The sequence below is a fragment of the Tetrao urogallus genome (assembly GCF_951394365.1).
Source record: "Tetrao urogallus genome assembly, chromosome: 1".
Taxonomy (NCBI): Eukaryota; Metazoa; Chordata; class Aves; order Galliformes; family Phasianidae; genus Tetrao; species Tetrao urogallus.
The window spans coordinates 80,784,714-80,809,873 of NC_136813.1; the positions used below are offsets into that span (position 1 = coordinate 80,784,714).

At 37.4% G+C, this 25,160-nt stretch overlaps 1 protein-coding gene across 1 annotated transcript in view; it reads right to left on the reverse strand.

Annotated features, from left to right (window-relative positions):
- DMD (dystrophin) overlaps positions 1-25,160 on the reverse strand; it is a gene marked incomplete at both ends in the record, with an annotated part of 1,041,552 nt that overhangs the window by 840,563 nt on the left and 175,829 nt on the right. The window contains one exon of the mRNA XM_079549062.1: positions 15,169-15,230. Coding sequence (XP_079405188.1) covers positions 15,169-15,230 — 62 coding nt within the window. The remainder of the gene's footprint in view (positions 1-15,168; positions 15,231-25,160) is intronic.

Genomic DNA, 25,160 nt, shown 5'->3' on the forward strand with positions numbered 1-25,160 from the left:
TATAGTGTCATTAATATCGCACTGTGGGAAGAGATCCTCATTTCCTGGGGAAAAAAGAAAAAAAACTTTAATATTCTAATGCATAATTAGCATGAAATTATTATAAGTGGGTAAAATAAGAACTGCTATTTTGGGCAAACCAAGGGCTCTTCTAAGTTCATCCATCTCTGCTGGTGGCCAGCACAGAATTCTTAAGGGAAAAAAAAAAAAAAAAAAAAAAAAAAAAGAAGTAAGAATAGGAGAAGTATGAAATCCTATATTGTTTCAGAATAATGCCTTAATTTCTATGAGATAATGATAAGAATTTCCGCAGTTCCATAATTTACAGAATATTCAAGATGGAATTACACTTTGTTTTGACATTATTTGAACTTTTTCAATTAACTCAGTGAACTTTTTTTTAATCTTCACGGGCAAAGATATGTGACTGATTGTAGACCACTCTGAGTGATAACACCTCATGTAGGATATACAGTATGTGCAAAAGAAAAGACAACATAAGCCTTATCCGTTGTTTTTGTTGTGGTTTTGTTTTTGTTTTAATTTGGCTTTAAACAATTGCTGATTGTCATCTACCATTTAATCACCAAGCCATTCGGTATCATGTAATCCTCCTGCAAGCTTTTTTTTTTTATTATTTTTTTTATTTTTTTATTCTGACCTGAATGATTCTGAGTCGTAAGTAGTTCTGTCATATCCCTTTACTGGATAATTTTTATCCCAACATAGATTTGCATGCAACTCTACTGACAACAATTGTGCAAGCTGACTTAATTTCTATCCCTTGTTTTCCGTCTTACAGCAAGGAGCCTTTTGAATCATAAGGCTTCTTCATTTCATCTTTTCAAGAGGAAAACACTGTCAAAATATTTAGATATCCACTCTTTCTATCAGTTGTATGTATGTTTTAGTAGACTCTGTTGAAGAATTAAAGCAATTTTTCAAAACTTTATTGAACCTTCTTCACTGCATCCAATTTATCTACATGCCTAATTATTTGTACCATTCTTGCCAGATACGGAAACAGACTAAGTAATATACAGTTCTCAAACTATACAGTGCACTTCAAAAATACTATTAATATTAATGCTTTCCGTTCTTTGGAAAAAAAAGAAGTTGGAATAAGTCACAGATTACAAACCAGTCAGTGGATTACAGCTTTACATACTTTTCTTTGAATTCAATGTTTGCTACAATTTTCTATTTGTTTACTTTAAAAGAGAACTTAAGATAGCTACTCAAATCACACTGTATAAACAAAAGTATTAATATAGGAAACTTCTTAGGCACCCACGGAGTAAGCAAATTAGGAAAGTTTAGCTACTATGCTGTGGTCTAAAATTCCATGAGCATTCCTATGGTGAGTATGCACAGTCTTCCCTTATCACCTCAATTTTGCCCTGGACAATCATGTGAATTATAGCTTTAAGGCAAGTGCTATTCCACTGCTAACAAAACACAACTGCTGGACTTTGTTGTGATTTAATACACCGCCTTCTGGAAACCAAGGACAAATGAATAAAATAATGGCAAGATGAATAAGGAAATATGCAACTGGGAAACGTGTGTTATGCCTACATTACCTAGATCACTCAAATAAGGACTAACCATGGCAGGTAACATTTAGAGACCCTAAAGGAGACCATCGGTGAAGCCAACCACCGACATGAGAAGCTGCTTGTGCAAGGCTAAATTCAACTTTGTAAGAGCGGACCTTGGCATCACCAGAAGTTATCTATCACAAGCAGCTGGGCCCCACGGGAGACCATGATTACCTATCATGTGTGAAGGCTAAAATGATGGTGGGTCCTGTGATCTGTACAGAGTGACTTGTATGTGCAAGAAAAAGAATCTACAAGTTTTGATTCCCTTATTATTAACTGCAGATTTTCATAGACTTTTTTTTTCCGTTTTTTCTTACTTGGCTATAACTTCGAATTTATGAAAAACATCTTCGTTATTTCTAACTATCTCAAGAAGATACATTGTTTAATTACCACTCTTACCAGGTCTTTGTGTAGCTTTTAATATAGTACATAAAAGTAATGTATAACACTTATATAGCAAAGACAGAGTCAGGTAAGAATACTAACACCCATATAATTTATTTGAATGGCTGGTCTGCTTACTTCTAAGATGATCTAAGCTGAAGTTTAAAGATTACAAAATAATAAAATACAGATGTACAGGACTTTCCCGTAGGTAAAAGTAGTAGAAGAAATTGCATGAACGCTGCTTCAGTATCCAAAGGCACATGAAATGGTAAAAACACATCTTACATAAATCTATATAAGGTATTATATAAAGGTATTTTATAGAACTAAGATGATTTAAAAAAAGAACACAAATTTCTCTAAACTCATAATTTCAAGCAATACTAAGTATTTGAGAACACTAAAAGTATTCTATTTTTATGCCAGTGTTGCATGCCCTCACACTAATATTGTCAGGAAGTAAATGTGATGGGCTTAAACTGGCAAATCAATCAAACACACTATGAAAAGCAGATAGAAAAGAAAAATGGCTATTCTGTGTAATAATACCTGTCATGTAGAACTTTGAAGAAATTGAAAGTATTAGTGAAGTCAGTGACGTGAATATCAATATTTAATTACACTATAATACTAAAACAGAAGAAAAAAAAGATTTACAAATCAGATAACCTTTCCAGAGCAGGATAAAAGATGATTCTTTACTATTATTTTTTAAATAATAACTAATTCTCTAAGCAAAGACTTATTAGGATACCTGCGTCAGTTTTACCACTGCCACTGAGAAGTAGCTGCAGATATCGTGTGCAAGGTAAAAATTTTTATCCTTCAAAAGAGCTCAAAATATGATCAGGAAAAGCACAAAGCTAAGCAGCTGTAACAATTACACACATTCTTGACGCGCTGAGCAAGAAACACCACCAAGTTTTGACTGAGCACTTTGTGCTCAGGTCTCGTACAATAACCCAGGTACAATAACACAAGTCTCGTACAATACAATACTGTACAATGTACAATAACAATGAAGTTACTGCAATTACGTACAAATACGGTTGTAATTTCTAATAATGCCTTCATGCTATAGTAGGACCTAAAATACAGGCATATGATTTTAAAAAACAAACTTCAATAAAAGCCTGTGTTGATCTGGGTGCAAAATCATGTCCATCAGCATATTCTTTGAAGGTACAGAAAGTCTCTACGCAGGTACCTCAAAGCATAGTAAAGCGGCCCACAAAAATATAAGTACCTACGGAACTGGGATAGGACAATCATTAACTCCGAAACTTCAAAATCCAAGAATGCACTCTATAACATAAACACAGTCTCTTTAAAATTGATTACTTGGGGGTTTGATAGGTTTTGTTTTTCACTTACTTTTTGAAAAACGTTCTACGCATCCACATAGGTGGAGGGTCCAAACTTCCTGACTTCAAAGGCAGCCCTTGGAAAGAAGTGTGTATGTCTGAGAGGCAAGATATGCACTTACAACCTCAGGCAGAGGAAGTTTAGGAAGAACATAAAGCAGTGGGGGATGACAGTAGCATAGCAGAGGCCCTACCTGCGTGCTCCCGCACGCAGCTGGGCTAGTGTTTGTCAGGTAAGTTACTCCCTGGCTTTCAGCCTCACTGGTTAGTATGCCATGACACCAACACAAGGAGACATGGTGAACAGGTGTCCCACTTCCAAGTGTATGTGCTTGCACCTCTTCTCTCTCCACTGAACCTCAGATATGGTACGTGATGCCCGTTTTGCAGATAGGAGGAACGATTAATAGAATTAGCCTAAACTTCAGTATGTTTACAAAAGAGACATTTAGATAAGTGGGTATGATAGCTACAAAATGTTTTCTTCCTCATGTTTTTATTTTTGAACTTTCAACTTAAGCATAAAGCCACTAAAGCTTTATTTGCCTGCATGAAGAGTTTTGCTTAGGAGATTTTGAAGATGATTAGATGTAATGGTAATGAATTCTGAGCACGGAAACGATGATGTCTACTGCCAGCAACAATCATGCAAATTTGTAAATGTTTACAAATTTGCAAGCTAGACATATGCACCACTGAGACCAATATTGTAGTGCTATATTTAACTTGCTCCTTTTTCCTCCCTATAAGATACTTGCACAATAATAACTTCAAGAGGACAGCATATACTCAATTTTATTTAGATAAATCCTTTTCACTTAAAGAAAGCACACTAAAAACATATGAGAATTTGAACAGAAGACTATGAGGTGCAAGTCCAAATCTGAGAAGGAAAAAGTGAAAGAGCACGATGGATTTAACTTGACTGTTTTCTTCCCCAGTAAAACAGATTAGAAATGAAAGTCCAGTGCCCTCTATTGCTAAAAGGAGTGATTGCTTTGCCTGCTTTGGCAAGTCTAATGCATCTGAGGGATGCTTTTGTTATTCTGCAAGAATGACTCTGAAAAACAAGAACACAGTGACAAATGATTTTAACATAATATGTGCATATATATTTTAGTCAAGCTTCCCAATTCCACTAATCTGCTCTGAATTTTAAAATTAAAGATCTGGCACATTATATTGTTGTAGAAATGTTTAAAAACGTAATCTGTAGTCACTGAGATGTTTCTAACAGCGAAAACGTATTATAATGCAGATGTCTATTGTTTAAGATAATTTGTTGGTATGGTTTTAGGAAAGGAAATCACTCACAGTGGAAAACATTTTAAGCCTTAAAATTGGATTCTGAATAGAAGCATAACCTTTGTATGTGCAAATAAAAGATACCAAGAATATTACATCATCTTCAATAACTAGGCTGTAGCAGCAGCAGCTGTAATGCTTTCTAACTAGTGGAGATTTCCCCACTAAGTTCTGTGCAACACTACACAGCGGTTGCAGCACCTGGCCTGGAGCTCGCCAGGCCACCACCACTCTCAGCCCAGGATGGGTCAGGCTCCCAGAGGGACCTAAAGCTCCAGTGGATACAGAATTGCAGCTAGTTTTAAAATTATGCAAAGGGAAAGCAAAGGAAACATGTCGCTGCTTGTGCAGTCAAGAGAGCAGAACTGAGCCTCACTTGGGAAGCACAGGACCTGCTGAGAGGCATGACAAGTAACTATGCTCCCCGAACCTGCTGAAAGATCTGCAGATAATTGAGTGAAAAGGGAAGTTTCACTTCTCATCACAGTGAAAAGAGTTTGCTTTCCAAGAGCTGTCTTTTCTAATTGCAGTTATTTAGACATTCTGGGGAAAAAAAAGCAGGCAAAGTTGTAAAGTTCCCTGGCAATAGGAGAACACTATGGAAGGAAAACATTTGAAAACCCTATCCCTTTCATGCACACACAGTGACATCTCCACTGTTTGAGCATCAACTTGTTAAAATTAAAAAAGAAACACAAGCACAAACAATGCAGAGAGTCCCATTAGTCTTTTGTTTACTTCTGATGTCTATTTTCGAGTCTTTGAAGCATAACCACATGGAGTTTTGTACCTTCTAGGTTTTCAGTGAAAGGCACCAGTACTGACAGTTTTAAAGGCATCTCCAGCTGAGTGACTGCCACAGCAGGTCATGCAGCTTGCACTTCTGATGTTAGCAAGGGATGAGAAAATAGAGAAGACCTCCCTCTTAACCACTGCTTTGTTTTTACCATGCTGCACCGAGACACCAGGCAGTTTCTGGTGTACCTTGCTTTTATAACAAGTGCAAAAGAATTATTCCCATATTTTAATCCCTGCCAGCATCCAAGACTCTACACTGAGCAGAGTTAAATATTGATAAGTATTACACCAATAAGGGACATGCTCTCAGTGTTTTGCCAACAGGGAGATGAAAAATTTCTTTGGAAACAAAATATAACAAGTCATCAAGTTCACAAATGTTGAAGCCCTAACATGTGGTTTACTGTAGATAAAAACAAATAATTCAGAGCACACGCTTTGCCCAATGCTTGTATATTCTGGTGATATCCAAATCACTTAACATTTCACAAGGCAACTGTGTTACCTATATCTAGTTCAAACAGCACTTGGTTTCAATTAAAAAAAAAAATAAGAGGAAAAGCTTTGGACTAGATGATTTCTAGATGATCTAATGATGTTTTTTAAGGTCAAGTGCAAGGTGCTGTTTCTAGACTGAGGCAATCCTAGATACTAGGAACGCTAGGAGAAGAAATCATTGAGAGAAGCCCTGCAGTGAAGGACTTGGAGGTCCTGATGGATGAAAAGCTGGACAAAAGCCAATAGTATGATCTTGCAGACTGGAATGCCAATGGTGTCCTGGGTTGCATCAAAAGATGGGCAGCCAGCAGGAAGAGTGAGGGAATTGTCTACCCCTGCCCTTGGGAGGCCCCATCTGGAGTACTGCGTCCAGGTTGGGGGCCCCTTAGAGGAAGAATGTTGGAAGAGCTGTTGGAGGTGGTCCACAGGAGGGCCACAAAGATTATCAGAGGACTATATCACCATTCCTGTAATGAAAGGTTGAGAGAGTTGTGATTGCTTAGCTTACAAGCTCCAGGAATACCTCACTGCAGCCTTCTGGAACTTGAAGGGAGCTTACAAGCAGGAGCAGACAGACATTTTATACAGTCTGATAGGGATAGAAAAGGGGGAATGGCTTTAAACTAGAAGAGGAGAGATTTAGGTTAGATATTAGAAGGAAATTCTTTCCTCAAAGGGGGGGGTGAGGTGCTGGCACAGCTGCCCAGAGAAGCTGTGGTGCCCCATCCCTGGAGGCGCTCAAGGCCAGGTTGGATGGGACCCTGGGCAGCCTGAGCTGGGGGGGGGCAGCCCTGCCCATGGCAGGGTTTGGGATAGGTGGGCTTTGAGGACTCCTGCAACCTAAGTCATTCTATGATTCTGCAATTACCAGTGGTCCCTTTCAACCCCTGCAATTCTGTATGCTTTAATAAAGAAGAATAGACATGATAGGCCTTTAGTGTGCTCTTGCAGGACACATTACAGAAAGGTTATTGGTATAAGAAAGCCTGGGCTTTCAAAACAGTGTATATCCCAAGGGTAATGTTGATCACACAGAGCTGAAAAGCAAAGTTAAGCACTATTAATCTTCAGCAAGAGTTCTGGTTATTTGTCACACTCAGAGGAGGAAAGTCATTAGGCTCCCACTTTAGTAAACTCCTCTTTCTCCTCACGTTCACGGCGAGAAACATTTTCAAAATCTGGCAACAGAGAACAAGACAGAATAGACTTAATTGGGTATTTAGGATGGATGAATATCAAGCTTGATGTCTTATGAGTATCAAATAATACTAACTGTAAGGTTTTTATGGATTTATTACAGGCACGATGCAATTTTAAAGGTGCGATTTTCTGAAAGTTTTCTGGGGGAAAAAAAAACACCTGAAGCTCCAGGTAGTAAATGGCTCCTTAGGTAACCTTTTGGTAGTGGATTAAGCCACTATCTACCATATGCACTTTTAAAACACAGCAATTAAAGATTTTATTAGAGTTCTGCGACAGAGGCAACTTCAGGATTTTAAAAACACCTTGTCTTTTGTTTGCACTGGAATCAATGCTCTGGATTAATAAGAGATGGATATATAAACCTACACCTGAGTTTATTTTACATGAAATATCTCTTTGCTCCTTGACATTTATTTCCAAAATTGTGTTCCTTCGATAATGTCATGGTTTTATGATTTTTGGTTATCAGTATTCCACACCATAACTTCATGTAATGCACTGGGGGTCTGACTGCTGATGCTCAAGTTCTGGGTGCCTGTCTGGAGGAGAACTACATTCCCCAGGGGGCTTTGTGGTCAGCGAGGAGATATAACTCCTGGCAAGGTCACCTAATGTTCTCTTCACCTGCGCTTCTCCATCTGCTCTTCTCTGTCTGCTTTTCTTCATCGGCTCAACTGGACTGCACTTCTCACCTCACACTTCTCACCTTAGCGTTGCGGTGAGGTCTGTCCACCTTTTGGACACACTCTCTCTCTCGTTATATTTTGCTGATACCATATGTAGTAAGTTAGTTTGTTCCACCTCAGATCGCTGCCACTGTTTTCAGTTATTTTGGGGTACCCCGTTTCCCTTCTCCGGAGGTACGGATCCACAGATCCCTCCACACTGCTGATCACGGAACTGGGCCAAACCAGCCCATAAACAGTAGACAGATGAATACAGCACATCTTTGTTTTTGGCAAAATTCAGCATATTATCACTGACCCAAATCAAGAAACAAATAGCAACACAAAACCAGAAGCTTTCAAAGAAAGCCATAGTGTGAATACAGAATAAAATTAGGGCAATATATCCTACTTCCTGACTTGGTAAATGCAACATTCCTCAATTACTATTTCATTACTTAATTTCAAAGAGTAAGATTATTTTTGTCCTCTTTAATTGAGAACAAACAAGTAAGCCTTCTCTGCATCTGGTTAAAAAAAGTTCAAATGCATGCATCTCACCTTGTCTAATTCCACCTTAATTTAAAAAAAAAAAAAAAAAAAAAAAAAAAAAAAAAAAACAGTATCAGACAATATAGGAAAAAGTCAGTCTGATTTCTGTGTTTTCACTGAAAAGCTGAAAAACTGTTAAAGCCTGGGTGAATTACACAGAATACACCCACACTGCAGTGTCAGGTACTGGTTCAACATACTGTATAAATACTAGATGCAAATTCTTTTGGCTGGGAATGACTGCGGGCTAATCTGTGGCAACATGGAGCTCAACAAAGTTTTCTTTACTAAGTTTTATTTTCTACAGGCTTTTTGTGTAGGAACTAAATGCTGTGTAAATTGCTAGAGCACCACTACTATGTGAATTAACTTTTCTGGAATTACCTACAATGATAGTTAAGTTCATTCTGCAAAGCCAGTCTTGATACACTAGTAAGAAAACAATTCTAGAAACTGAAACTTTACAGTCCCCACCGTATCTTATTGAATACTTCTATTATGTGAAAATTAGGGATCTGCTCTTCTTTCCCTAACGCATTTGCAACTACTGTTCTGTTTTTAAAAAATACAATATGTCAATAGATACCCGTGAAGCTTGAACACAACCAATCTGAACCCTTAAGCGTAGGATTTAATTTTTATTTTCCTACTGCTCACTAACTTACAGTTAACTTAACTTACAGTTCATGAACAGTAGTAAGTTACAGTTAGTAACTTACTGTTAGTAACTACAGTTAGTAAGCAGTAATTGCCTTAATTTGACCAATAGATTAATTGTTGAAATGGTAGTTTGGACAGGATTAATCATGAACATTTTCAACCTACGCCTTTTGTGATTCATTACCAAGCCCCTTTCATCCATCTCTTTTTCCTGGTTATTAGCTGTAGTACAAAAGCATGGCTCAAGTGATGAAGCTCATCTGACAAAGTTTTGAGTATAATAGTCAGAGTGGCTAGTAACTTCCACAGAAGTTACAAATGAAATATCCTCTTCCCTACAAAACTTCACCAATCTACTTCCCTCCCTGCATCTTGGAGTTTACTTTCACATATGCATATTTTCTTATTTGTTTTAATTCAGTATTATTGTGATTGCACAAAACTGTATGAACAAAAGCAATAGTGCAAATTTCTCTACCAGATGTCAATTAAAGCAAAGTTCAGTCTCTCTATAGCTCAAATATTTGACATAATTCCTCAAAAGGTCAGTAAACATTTCATTTGTGCCAGTATGATATTATACAACACGCAGAAGGCATTTAAGCTACAATCTCAAACCACTAAAGTGAACAGGAATCTTGAGTAACTTCAGGTTGTACATGAACTCAAGAGAAAGGGAAGAACCAAAACTGACATCTCACTGTATACTATACAGCCCACATACAATAGCTGGGAAACTGGGAGACTAAGTTGACCGCTACATGGTCTAACTAAGAGTATGACAGTCATCTTCTGGGTTCCCACTGTCCCCGAGTATACCATATAGCTGCTATTTAAAGGAAGGAATCAAACAATAAAACGTATTTTGTTTTGCTGAGAATTAGCTATTCTACTAGCCACTCGCATGTTAAATTAGGCTGTCAGTCTTCTTTGACACAGCTTCTCTCTTCACTGTATTTCTTCACACAATTACAATGCTAATGGAAATGTAACTCCACAGTCACTACATAAAAGTCACTTTCCATATCAAGTCTGGTGATGCTATGATTCTGTGAAGTACAGAAACCATCAAAAACAACCCATCTCCCTCCTCTTCCAAATTATCCTTCTCCAATATTTTTTACTGTTGCTGATCATTGAAGATAATTTATTCCAGCATCTGCATCAAGAATATACTCACGTATTTAATGTCATCTTTTATTAAGTAGTGGAATTTTCTACACTTTTGTAGCAGACACGTGGATAATCTGGTCAGACCTCTGAATTTACAAGTGATTTAGTGGTTATTTGGTTTTTAATATTGCAGATCAAAATGCTGAAAACACATTCACAAATTAGCACTCCTTTATGATACCCATGTGTATGTTAAAGTGTTGAAAGTAAGTTTGAAAACCTCAAATTGTCCATAAGAATATAACATCAAACTCAAGCTGAAAAAAGTGATCCTGTTTATCCAGTCCCCTCATCTGTACATCTCCGTACTGAAAACAGATACTTCTATTGCTGACATTAAAATTGTCAGCACTTTGAGATAGCCTTTCCATAATGAGGATACAAAATAAATCACCAGCATTTTATCCTAGAGGCAGTTTCCTTTTCCTGTGTATTTTTTTCCTGCGTGAATGGGTGTGTGTGTTTGCGTGTTGGAATTGTCAGATTTGCATTTCAAAATTAACAAACTCTTCTCTACGTGTAAGTAAAAAGCATTTGCCTTCATAAATGTTTTCTATTTTGAAGCCTATTATGCAATGAGAACAAAAAATATTTAACTGGGGAGGCCTCATAAATTCATACAAAGTATGGTAGAGGCATTGTTAAAGAAACCGCTGCGGGTGTTTTGGAGTTCCAGCAGACAGCTGCTGCATTTGAAGCATCGTGGTATTTCGGTGTTCTCTCAAAATACAGTTAAGATTCTGTTTCATTTACATTATCAGAAGTTTTAGAAGTTTGAATCAAAGCTGAAGCTATCATATTCAGCAGATGTGTATTTTATGAGAGTTCTAATTATAGTTCCATTATTAAAAACTAGGTTACAATATGTTCCTGTGCTATCATTATGCACACCCTGCAGAACCTCATTATTTTATAAATAAGTTTCTTTTGAGGACAAAGAAAATCTGTTACTGAATAAAGTATTAAAATTAATATGTTCCACATGTTTAAATTCACTTTGACTTTCAAGATACTGCTTGCCATTTAGACAGTAAACCAAGAAGGTATCACTAAAGAATATATATTATCTACTGTTAAAGCAGGAAAAACACAAAGGTCTCTTGGATTCTATTCTCCAATTTTTCCTATGCTTGTGAATTACAAAGTGTCTTGTCTCACAAACATTAACATCCAACTTTTGGCCTATCTTTCTGAAACAATGACAACTTGCTTATTTAGATGAGTGATATACTGTTGTTTTCAAAGCTGAGATTTTCTATATAGCCCACTTTCTGGTTATTAAGAAAAAGAGTAGAAATTAGAGAGAAACTGCTTTTTTTGAGAAGCTGTTAGAGATCTGCCACTGCATTTTTTCCCAATTTTCATCTTAAAGCATTCCACTCAACATGCAAACAGAAGTTTTACAAGAGATGTGGATTCACCCACATCTTGCTGACAGTTCTAGGTGCCCTTTCCTAGGCTTCAGTGGAAGTTCAGATTGGATATTAAGAAAAAAATTCTTCTCTGAAAGAGTGGTCAGGTGCTGGAATGGTCTGTCCAGGGAGATGATTGAGTCATATTGTTCCTGGAGGTGTTCAGACATTCACATGTCATACTGAAGGACACAGTATAGTGGAGAAATATGGAGGTAGGACTATATGATCTTGGAAATCTTCAACAGCCATGGTGATCCTATGATTTTTTGGTAGCACTTCAGAGAGTTGTTAGGGTCTACACATCACAGGCAGAAAAGTGTCATGATGTTACAGTTGAGATTTCGTTACGAATCTATCACGTTACAGACTTGATTCCTTAGCTTAGGCTTAATTGCTGAACTCAGATCTTCTGAGTTTAAAGGTATCTACACATACTCCAACTGCAGTGTCACAGCACACATGGTCAGAAAAAGAACTGCTGCAACCCTCTGGATCTATGAGTTGAACAGATAGAATCTTTTTTCCCCTACAATTGGTCAGTATACATGTTGGTTCTCAGGGTATCCTAATTTTTATATTAGAAAAATATTTTCAACAATTTACTGTTATTTACATTTACATTACCAGTCATGTGACTGCAGTTTATAAACATGACTATTTTCAAAGCTTACTGTAAGAATAAAAGTAGTAGCACTGACAGTCTGTAGATACCAAGTTTCTAGGAAAGGAATACACTTTTTGGAGTAGCATTCCTTTGTATTACAAACTCAATACAAATTAAAATATAGAACATTCACAGAGTTTTTACTTTCACTCCAGAAGTAGGGTTGTTTTTCATTGTTTTCTTGTTTGTTTGTTTTGGGGAACCGGGGGGAGGAAGGGGCCCCTGTGGGGAGTAAGGTTTGTGAATTACATTAAAACAATTTAATTCAACTCAAAATATTTTCCAACTGATTAACAACCTGGACTTCACCACTCACGTATAAGAGAGATGGATTACCAACATAATATGTTCCTGTGTCTGAATTCAGAGCCCTTAGGTCAACTTTAAGACAGCATCTCTGCTACCACAAGGAAGAAGTGAATACAAACCAATTTTACTTTTACAAAGTTAACAATGATGAGAAATCATTAACCAGGAATAGCCTACTAACTGAAATCAATTCCCCAGTTAAAAACAGAGATAGATATGAATAACTGAAAACAGGTAATAAGAAAAAGGGGTTATAAACTGTAGGATTTCTCATGAAGATCCACTTTGTTGCTTTGAAGACTACGTTTCCCAGGACATATTGGTCACTGAAAGAGTGAGAAATACAATGCCTAAACACTGAGTAGCTATTGTCCATGACCCCTTACATCACAGCACAACAGAATCAAGGACTTGTCTATTCTTGTCCTGAAAATCCTAGCTAGAAATAAAGTCATGTGGTATGTGACTGCAGTGAGAAGCAAACCATATTTTCAGCATGTTTACCACGCAGGCAACCAGGAGGTGTTGAGCTTACCAGACACAGGTTACTAAACATTTCAGACTAACTGTCCTGAAACTTTTCTGGTGTTCCATACATACTTTTTTTTTTTTTTTTTTTTTTTTTTTTTTTTTTTTTTAAATGAGTGTGATCTGTCCAAGATTTAAAGATCAAGGTGTTGTTCCCTGCCCCCTCCCCAACCCCTCCCTCCCCCCGGTTTTGATTGCTGGAATAAAAAGACTGACTCGAAAATACAGGTGATGCATGAGACAGAGTAAAACTCAAACCATACTGTTTAGGAGGTTTTCCTTATAGTCCAAATAAAGTATTCCTCCGAGACGTTGATTAACTCGTGTTCAAATACAACTATAAATACTATTTATGGAAGCGGAGTGAGAGGTAGCTAAAATATCATTTACGTACACTCCAATGAACTAGAATTGGAGAAAATACATCTGGATCATTCAGACTACTGGATCTAACAACATCTGCTCATAGGTCATAATTTCACCATAATCTTGTTCTTTCTGCACTTGGTCTTTTTTCCCCTCAGTAATTACAGGCTTTAATACTTCATAAAACAAGAGTTTATGAGCCAGCAACACTTTAAGAAAATTGTATTTTCTTCTGGTATAGAAGCAACAGTTAGTATTCTGTGATCACTTGTGTGATCGTGAGGAAGCCTAACAGGCAATAAATTTCAAGTTAGGTTACATTAGATGACTGCTTCTAGGGCTAATTCTTTGTATGTAGAAGACTGAGATAGTACATTATTCAAGCTAAAGTCTCACTCTTGCCAAGTAAAATAAAATAATTACATCTTGCACCCTCTGTCAAGCACTTCCATTATCCCAGACTAATAATTTTTTTTTTCCCTTTTCAATAGCATTATGTTGGTGACTCATTTTGTTTGTCATTCAACACATTTCTCAGAGCTCTTCTATACTTTATTATTGCCAGCCCAGTTACTCCCCCTTTTGTATGCATACATTTTACTTCTGTCCTAAATACAATACTTCACATTTGTCTCATAATTCACTGATCGATGTGAGGGCTGTATTTCATCCCGATCCATTCCTCCAAACTGCCGGACATCTCTGCTATAAACTTGCTGAACACAAATGTGTGCTGTCTAAATCACTTAAGTCACTGTGAGGAAGCCACAGAAAAATTATGTGGGACTCCTCATTTCACTGCACCACTTCTAGGCATGTTATTCAAAATCATAGTGGTTATATTCACATTATCTTTATTCTCATTTTTAATGAGAAGAATCAGGTGAGACCTAATAAAAAGCTAGACTAAACACAAAATATACCACAGCTACTAATTCATTATTCCCTATTGCCAATTATTACCTAGCAGATAAAATTACAGATTATGAGGTTGACTTATTTTATTACTGGAAAAAACAATTCAGAAATTATCTGCCAGAACCTTCAAAAAGATTTAATCAAATTAATAGCTTCAGCTCAGTTTTTACTGGGTATTAAAGGTAAAACTATTGTATACTGCCAAAGGAAGAGGGAGCTTCTTCGGTGAGTCTTCCTTCTCACCCCTCCTAACCCACTCCCCCAAACTTTAATGTTCTCTACGAGTTCACAAAATGTAACTTTTAATATAACAGACTTCAATCATTTGCTGACTTGATTACAACTCTTATCTTTGACCTTGCTCCTTTCTAACTCATCCGGCTTTGTTAAATTTGTTTGCAACTACAGACCAGAAGAGACAGGCCCAGCAGAAGAAACTCCTCAGTACATTAGAAATATAACAGAATCCAACAAAAAAGTATCTGTGTAACTAGTTTGAGATTTGTTTGAGTTTGAGTTTGAGATTGAACAGGCAAAATAAACCTATGCAGATAGTTATTTGAGAAGAGGATATCTTCTTGCATTTCAATTCCTATAGAAATAACAGGGAATAAAACTTGAATATTTTTTTAAATAGTCAGCTGTACTCAGCAATACCTGAAACATGTCATCACCTTGAAAAAATAAGCCTCAGTGGAGGAATTTACAAATATACAAAGCATATTTTGATTTCTAAATAATGATTAAAAAAATTACCTTAGCAAACTGTGCATTTATCCATTTTGTGAATGTTTTCTTTTGAACATCTTCCCGTTCATCTGTCAGAGGAAAGTAAAGCACATATTAGAATGATTCAACAAAACATGACGATACTACTGATTAAAGCTTTAATCTTGGTTTGTAATAAAGCTACTAAAAATAATTTAAACTCATTCAGGGTGCCTGTCTGGATGCATTCTGTCCCTTATATTTTTAAAAGCTTACAGGTGCCTTTATAGTCATTGGTTCTGAGGCCTATATCCCTGGCTCATCTCATCTGATCAGAAGCATGTTTTCTTTCTGAGAGATAACGTGCTGCAGTTAGGACCTGAACTGTTGCTTTTAAACAAAAAGAGGGGAGATTTGGGTTACAAGTTAGAAGGAAATTCTTTCCCCAGAGGGTGGTGAGGCTCTGGACAGCTGCCCACAGAAGCTGTGGCCCCATCCCTGGCCAGGCTGGATGGTCCCTGGGCAAGCTGAGCTGATGGAGGAAGGGGTTGGAGCTGGGTGGACCTTAAGGTCCCTTCAACTTAAGACATTTGAACAGGATACCTAGAATTGTAATAGAACACACACAGTGATTGCAGCAACAGGAAACTGTTCTACTGCACTTAATGAAAAGTACTTAAAATAGCAAGTTTCTGTTCATATCTTCAGATTTCTCTGTGAAGCGGAGCCTCCTGGATCATGACGACATGTCTCCAGTGGCAGCCCCTACCATCTCTTCACTATTTTTTTTTTTAAATAGGTTACTTCCCCATTATGATTTGTTAAATATTTTCTTTCAAGTGGAAATAAAAAAAAAAAAAACCAACAAACAAGGACACATTTGTTCTGCCATGCAAGTATCAGACCTAGATTCTATTGGTATCTAAATCATGAGTACAGATACAGAATGGAACTGGACAGACAGATACAATTCAGATGTATTCTACGTAGAGAAATAAAGATGTTTTAACCATAGAACCTTGTAAGCAGTTGCTCAGAAACATTAGACAACATTTGTGGAATAAAACAAAAAGATAGACCTCTTTGGATGACGATGTCAAAACAAACTAGAAGGGCATAATTTTAAGAAGGCAGCAGAATGCTTATACTAAAACAAAGCTCACTCAGAGCTATCTGTCTTCTGCTTTACAGTAAAATTCTGTACACTTCTTAAATAAAAAGGGATATTCAACTCCCATATGAAATGTTCAGCAATTAATAACATTAATGGATTCAGATGGATTTGAAAGACTGGTATGGATGAGCCACATGAGAAATGTGCAGCATTAATAATGCACTTTGCTTTCCCTCCCCCTGCTCCTCCAAGGAGACAAGTCAAGACAAATACATCTTTTCTTAAAAAGTCACCTCAATAGCAGACATTAAAAGTGTCTTTTTCAAGACTGTTTTCCTTTTGCAATAATTCAATACAATTGTGAGAAAAATAATACCACAGCTGGTATTTCGTAATCAAAGTCTTCATACTGGATAGAGCAGATTGCTATCAGAGGTTCAGGAGTAAAAAGATTTACAATGCTATGATACTACTAGAATCATTCATAATAGCTGGGCAATATACATGTTCTGCAACTAATATTAGTGAGCGTTGGGTACAATGAGCTTTCTAGAGTGCTATTGCTATCTATCCCTAATAATGCTTCTTGCTTCACCAGGAAGCATCAAGACATAAAGGAGATCCAATGCTTTTGGTAATTAATGATGCTAAAGCTGGTAAAATTATGTTTTTTACTTGCAGGCGTCTCTTCTCTATTTTCAAGTAAAATGTTTATAATACAGATTTTGACTTCTTTCAACCACATGCTAGAACCCATTAGCAGAAGATGGGATAAAGAAGATACATTTTACTGGTGAAACATACACATTGAATCTGATGCTGTATACAAACTTCTTGAACAACTTCATATAAACTATTTCACATGAATAGCTATTTCTGCTTAATAATCTCTAATTTAAAAAAAAAAAAAAAAAAAAAAAAAAAAGACCATAAAAGGAGGTAAAAGAATATGTGGAATTGACAGATAAAAGGAGAGGCAGAAATGCCTACATGCCTTCTAGTGACCAACTTATTTATTTTCCACCCCAGGCTACTATAGCATATTCAGTAACAGTGTGATTTTTTTTTGTTGTTTGTTTGTTTTTATTATTATTATTGTTGTTTTTTAAAATCACTTTCCCAAAAGGATCTATGCCAGAGAATGAACTCCTAATCACCAATTAATTCATGTTCATCGTGCTAATAAAAAAGGATCTCCTGAGGAAAAAGAGAGCTACACACAAAATTAGAATATTTGAAACTTTGAAAAATTTCAGGCAATTCTCTGCTACCTTCGCAAACACAAATCTCTTCCATTGCAGTTCTTATATGGAAGTAATTTCAAGCACTTGTGCAAGCACCTCTAGATGCTTGCACTGACAAGTTTATGTAACATACTAATCTGATAGTGACAGCCTCCTAATCTAAAACAGAGCCCATCTTAGTGTCCTGCATGATTTCCCTACAATAAGCAAGATTTTGTTTCCTCAAAAAACAGAAAATAAAATCCAGAACCAGAAAAACCCACAACGGTCTCCTAGCACAGATTTACAGACATAATACTAGTGGAAGCTAAATGACATTTGTCTGGGTGCTGTACAGTGCCAAGAACACTCAGCTGCTGCTTTCATATCATATTGCTGTGCCTGTAACAGATCCTTCAGCACCCCACCTACACCCTTGTGTTTTTACTTTGAGGCAATAGGAATAATCAAGAGGCTAGGAAGGTAATTCTTTCAACTGCCCAAAGATATACTATGTTTACTTCTTTTATTTCAAGGGGGAAGAATTATAGGTAAATCTAAACTTGAAACATGGTGCGATCGCACATACTCTTACTGAAGTAACACTGCTATCATTTACCACAGTAAATATGTTTTCCTCAAAATGCTGGGCCTTGACTGGAAGGCAAACAGACCCTTTTTTTCCTGTATCTTATCATCCAAGATAACAAACACACTGAGATCTATAGAAGGCCCCCTTTAATGTCAGAATAAAAGATACTGACCTATGAGAATTATGTGTTTTATTTGTGCTATAGCATCTTTTATCTCTGCACAGAAATTGTTTTAACTAGAATACATTCACAAAGGGATCTTACAGTTCTGATGCATTTCTGGTAGTATGAGCATCCAGCTTTGTAACTGCGACTATAAGCCTCTTGAATTAGCTAACTCTACATTTGACTTTAAAAGTATTATTCCAGACTAGAGTTCATAGAAAATTATGACTAGGAATGAAAGCACGGTATTAATAGAGCTAATCATCTCACAAAGGCCATTTCTAAGATATAATCAGGTGACAAGGCTAATATGAATAAATGGTACACCAAAGAATGCTTAGCAACACACAATCAGGATTCAACAGAACAAAATGCTATTATTAATGGCCAGCAGATACCAGACAACTTTCTCAGTTACATAATAAACTATTTCATGTTTGCAACCCACTGTCTAAATGAAATTCCTTTTTATTTTCCACCAAAAAACAAGCATTATGTTGCCATTCCTTGATCTTTACAAAACGACCTCACCTCAAATACCGCCTAACATATTAAGTAAAAAACGGCAACAGGAAAAAAGTAATAATCTGATATACTACAAAGACTATCCAGAAAGCAAACAGCAGTATTAATACAAAACCTACAGTTTTTAATAATGTGGGCTGACAACCAGTGAGAGGATTTTATATGGACTAAATTGACAACACATACAGACAGCATGCGTGTATATATATGTGTGTGTGTGCGCGTGTGTATCATAAAAATGGAATGATGTACATGAGCCATTTTCCCTGTGAAAAACCTGGAGCATAGGTTAAGAATCTTCCACTATTTGGCACATCCATTCCTACATGGTTGGCGAATCTTCAGTCCCTCTTACTCTTCAAGCAATGAATAAATAGCACTTTCTACAGTGCGGTTGAGGCTGCAAAGCACCTCTGGGGGTTGTCTGGTCCAACCTCCTTATCAGGCAGGGCCACTTGGAGCAGGCTACCCAGTGCAACTTGAATCAGTTTTTGATCATCTCCAAGGATGGAGTCTCCACAGCCTCTCCTACTACATACTACAACACCAAGGCCTTGTCTTTCCTATCATCTGCCTTCTGCCTTTCACAGACACAGAGAGGGGGTGGTTCTGATTGCAAGTGGCTTAGAAATCACTCTCAAAAGTAAGCACAACCCATTTGTAGAATCCATTTTTCAAAGTTAGAAGACTTTGAAGAAAAGTGAGCTGGCACCTCAGGAAAATGGGAAATGAGCTGTATCTTCACATTAAATTTTTTAATTTGAAATAAGCAAATAATCATTTTCTTTAATATAATGATAAAGAGAATACGTAAAATGAATGGAATATTCAAATAACTGCAGAGACAATTAAAGGAATCTAGCTTTTGTCACAAAAGACTTCATGCTGTCTTCAGCAAGTAGCTCCACCACAGTTTGGAAAACAAGAAGGGAAAAAGACAACATCTTACTCTCTTAATCATTGTTGCTTCTAGCTGTGTTGAACAATAATTAAGTAATTATGTTTGACCACCAGGAACAATCAAATAAGAAGAAAAAAGATAAAGGGAAAAGGATTTTTCCCATATATGAGCTGAAAACTGTTAAGCAATGGTATTAAGGCAGGTGACAGTTCCTTCATTGGTCAACTGCATGTTCATCTGAACACCACACTTCAGCAAGTAAAACCACCAAAATTAATATTTTATTTTCTAGCAGTCAAACAATGCAAATTTAGAGAAGACCAGGATTTGCTTCAGTGAGTGGAAGTGAATACCAGCAACAACAGAGCACCGGGAACAAAAAAGGCCATAGTCAGTCACATCATTGATACTCTGCCTCTATCAATACACTATTCTTAGTGATTTCCAGCACATTGTTACAATACTCTACCAGTTACTACAACTGCTGAGAAACGTTCCTTTACCATTCTTGCTTATCTGAGGAGGAAAGAAGAAATCAATGCAATACAATGACTGAATGCTATTTGAGTGCCCTAGCTTTGATTTTCAGTCAATGAGGTCACTCAAGACATTCACAAGCTGACAGGAAATACAATAGACTGCTTTCACAGACAGCCAATAATTTTAAGTCTATTGCTTATGTAATGCAATATGCAACATGCAATTCATCGTCCACCTGTCATAAATATACTGATGAGAAGTATGTTAACTTCATTCAAATACTGTTAAAGCTCTCTGCTCCTTATGCTACCTCTGAGATTCTACTGCAAAACCTGAGTCAAATGAATCTATTCAAAAGCTCAGCACAAATGGCAGACTTCAGCATTCAGAATACTAAAAAAAAAAAAAAAAAAAAAAAAGTACTACTAAATTCTTCCAAAATAGCATAACATTTTGAGGATGTTTGGTAAAGATTCAAAGCAAATTTAAGAATAGGAGGATAGGGTATAACACACCAAAAACATTTAATCTGAAGTCTGTTCCCCCCTTCTGCTTCCTGAGATGCAGGAGTACACAGGTGGGGGTTGCATTTGCTGCACAGAAGACAGAAGGGTGAACAGCTACGAAAAACCTGCTGCATTTCTACTGACGCCACAGGCTCAGACTGAATTCCAGACGGAGAAAGCTCCTTATGTTTCTCATTTTATTGTTAGCCTGAACTGTTCTCTCATCATAAATGCTTAAGTAAAAAAAAAAAAAAAAAAAAAAAAAAAGCTTCTTGATTTTTCTCCCTTCTTTTCATTCATTAGAGCATTACAGCTGTCGCTAGAACATTCCTGTTCTTCTCACCTAACTTAGCTTTATTAGTTATTGAGGAAAAAGCATGGAATGCTTTTGAGGACTGGTAAAGAACTAAGAGTGTAGAAAAAGAGCAGGAATGAGAAAGAAAAAAAGAATATTACAGTGAGTGACACTGTGGTAGGGAAGGGAAGGAAAGAAAACAATGACAAGAAGAGAAAGTAGTGGACTGAGATGGAAGACAAATAGGAAGATGAAGGAACAGGCACACATCTTCCTGGGTTTGGGGGAAGAAATGGAAAACAAATTATGTGAAAGAAGAAACAAAGGTAGGATGGAAAAAGATGACAAGTCCTTTCTAGACTGAGAAAGGCATAAGGCATTGATACTGCTGTGATACTGCTTGCATACAACACTGGACATACAGTTGAATGTTCATACGAAGGGAAGCTGTAGATTTGCACAAAAGCACCATCAAAGCAGTGCAGTGTGATCTGCCATCCCAGGTCATTAACCACATAGTACAAGAGGAAAAAAAAGATTTGACTAGGACTCAAAAATATCGGGATGATGCAAACAACCTGCATACAAACACTAAAACAATAATGGGTAGCTGTGAGATGTACACATAATCTAGGTTTAAACAAATTCATGTAATTTGCTGCATGTTTGTTAAAAAGAATTAAAACTGCTTTACTCTATTTCATAATTCGCTCTCAAACAAAACGCAGCAGGTGCAACTCTCAGGACAAAAGATAAAGCACATTTCCAATGGAGTTCAAAACTAACAAGCAAAAAAAAAAAAAACACCGCCCCAAAAAACCTACAGAATTCCAGTTCACATTTGCAGAACATTTCACGTAGCCATAACAGACATTCAACTCTGATTCATACAGTGATAACAGTATTCCCAGCAGTGGGCCTTGCCTTCCTCTTGTCTACCACACACAAACCTAATTTGGGAACTGACTGTATCTCACTGTATCTGTACAGTGCACGTGGCCCAGAAGGAAGAAGCAGAGTTAAAATAACAAGGAGAAACCTTCACAAGTGTCTCCATAGGGTGGTTGTACTCTTCCTGCTGGCTGACTGCTATATGGAGTACCTTATAACTTAGCTGTGCAGGCTGCAAAATAATGTAAATAGGTTGAAAAAAAAAAAAAAAAAAAAAAACTCCAACTTTATCCCTAAAAACACTCAAATACTTTTCTCATTTTGCATAGGAGAAAAATACTTTTTGAAAGAAGTCTCTGATTTCAGATCTTGTCATCAGCAGTGCAAGGACATGAGAAGGGAAAAACAGCTCATTTCTTCTCCCACTGAATTGTAGCAGCATGCTGCCTGTCAGGACACCAGCCTCAAATGCTGGCAACCCAGCTTTGTCTTAGGCTCTTATAATAAGGACATTAACCAGTTTTGAACAACGGCTCATCAAAAATACTGTAGTCTCCTAGTTATGGATATTCTTGCAAACACGAGCTTTGCTGGTTTCCCTTATTGGTTTCTATTTATTCTTTTCTAACTTGTGATATTTTGGATCCAGCAAATTTTTCTGAAAGGGGAAAAAAAGCACTTCTCAGATGCAACCTAAAAATCTCTCAATATATCTGAATTCTCCATAGAAGATCTATCATTTCTCAAAATTGAAGAACAAATCTAACCCTCTTGTTGGTGCTTGGAAGCAGTGAAATTTCTCCTGGTAAGTCCTTTGCAATACCAGGCAAAGAGTCATTAGGAATATCAATAATCATACATAGGAAGACTCACCCAACTCATGATAGGGTCTCTAGATATAGAGCACTCCTTCTCAGGAACTGGCCTTCATCCTGGAGGTGTTCTCCTTTTGGAGGCTAGCCCCGATATGAGCCCAAGGTCATGTGGGAAAAGCAGGTGAACTGCATGCATCTGTGCTTCCTGGGTCAGCCACCCCTTCACCAGGTGTTCAATCATCAGATCAGACCACGACATGTCAGTTCCCTTACACACTTCTCTACCTGAGAAGCGAGATGGTGCTCACTAGGGAAGGGGTAAATCTTACAGAAAATTATATTTCTGTGTAAATATGTAATTATGTAAATATGTAATTATTTATTTGAATACTCAGCTTTGTATGAGCAGTATCCCCTTTTTCAATATCACATACGTATTACCAAACCAAAACTAGGACTATTATTATACAGAACCACGTGCTATTTGAACATTATACCATCACTACAACAATATTTTCTGAATGCTGTAGATGATATTTCATACCCTAAAATGAGGATATATATTTGCTTTCATTCAGAACTCGTGATGGTTAGAAATGAAGTGAAACAAAACCGAATGCTATGAATGAACCAACTGAATCCACTGTAGTTCAATGGAACTTCCAGAATATGATCTGATGTGACTATATTACAAACTTGTTGCTAGTCAGGTACCAATTAAGTTATGTTGCCAGTACACCTGAGTGCCTTGAAAAAATACTACTAATAATAGTGATCTAAAAGCATGCGCAAGTTCTTTCACTGCTGTAAATTGTATAAAAATAATTAAAAATTCACTGAAGAAAATTTGGAGGTTACCAACTTAACCAAAAATTGAAAGAAAAGTGAAAGAAAGTAAAGGCTCCTAATAGATTCTAACATCATCTTGCCAAATAAATATTTTGGGAAAAATGTGTTACTATTTCTATTTTAATGGATTGCTGTGAATAAAAAACTTAATTTGTTTCTTCTTACTGATTAGGCACAAGTTGGACTTGATAATCCCTATAGGTCTCTTCCAACTCAGGATATTCTGTGAGAAGTTAAGTGCTTCTGAAAATCTTCACTTGCAGACAGGCTTCCCACACCTCTCACATCCTTGAAACGTTGGTGTGAGAATCCTTCTTTGTTTTTTGGCTCAAAGCTTGCTTCCTGAGGTATTTCTTGTGATAAGACTCTGAGTGATTTGTTGAGGAGGCAACTAATGGGTGCTAACCGTGTGACAATCGATATCGCTTTGGGAACGTTTGAAAGCCCCTTCCCCCCAGAACTGCTTGCTCTGTAGAAGAGCGGATGAGAGTGCTCAGGAGTGTTCACTGGCGGAAGATCTGGCCTGTGACAAAACAGCTCCAGCTAGGTGTGGGAAAATTGGGGAATGATACCATCGTGTTCTGTGAGAAACAGGATGCAGATGGGCATCCCTGCTCCCTCTTATCTGCTGGCAAGGCCCGGAAGATGGGAACAAAGGAGTTTCTGCTGAGATCCCAGAGCCAGTAGCTGCCACTCAAAGGAGAGCTGACTCAACCACTTTGGATTTGAGCTGTCACTCCAAAGACAGCTGACTCGACCACTCTGTAAGCATTGAAAAGGGGCCATCATTGCCATGGTCGTCGTGGTGCTTCTCGTCGTAGTTGGCAACAGGACAACTATGCCCGACGACCCACCACTACTGAGGATCAAAGACAGAACTACGAACCTCGCTGGATCCATGGTGGTGACTATGTCCCTCTTGCTGCCTATAAAGACTCCTTGCCTCTCCTTTTCTATCTTTTCTATCGCCCTCCTTCCCTTCCCCCATTACCCTAATTCATAATAGTGTCCGTTCTCCCCTTCCCCATTTCCCCTGATTAAGATTTGTAATAAACTGGTCGGACCAACATTTGAACCGTTGCTTCTTAATCTCACGCCGGGTATACAGATAATAAAAGAACCTCCTCTCTCTCCTATAAATTGGAGCGAGACAGTTGGGCAGGAGTTGGGAGAGCAAAACTCCTCCCAGCTGTAAGAGCAGAGCAGCCACCTGAGACTGAATGTGTGGAAGTTGGATAACATGCCTCTTAGGTCCTGAAGGAACTGGCTGATGTATTTTTCAAGCCACTCTCCATGTTTGAAAAGTCATGGCTGTCAGACTGTTTTCATATTCCCCAGTGACTGGAAAACAGGAAACATCACTCCCATTTTTAAGAAAGGGAAAAGACAGACCCAGGAACTACCAGTCAATAAGCCTCATGTCTATACCTTGGAGACCATAAGGCATATATTTCTGGAAGAGATATTAAAGCACATGCTAAAGAAGGAGGTCATCAGAGACTGCTAGCATGGCTTCACAAAGGGCAGATTGTGCCTGACCAATATGGTGGCCTCCTATGATGGAGTGACAGCATTGGTAGAGAAAGGAAGTGCAAGTGATGTCATCTGCCTGAACTTGTGCAAGGTCTTTGAAATGGTCACACTCCATCTCAAAAAGGGAGAGATAAGGATTTGAAGACTGCA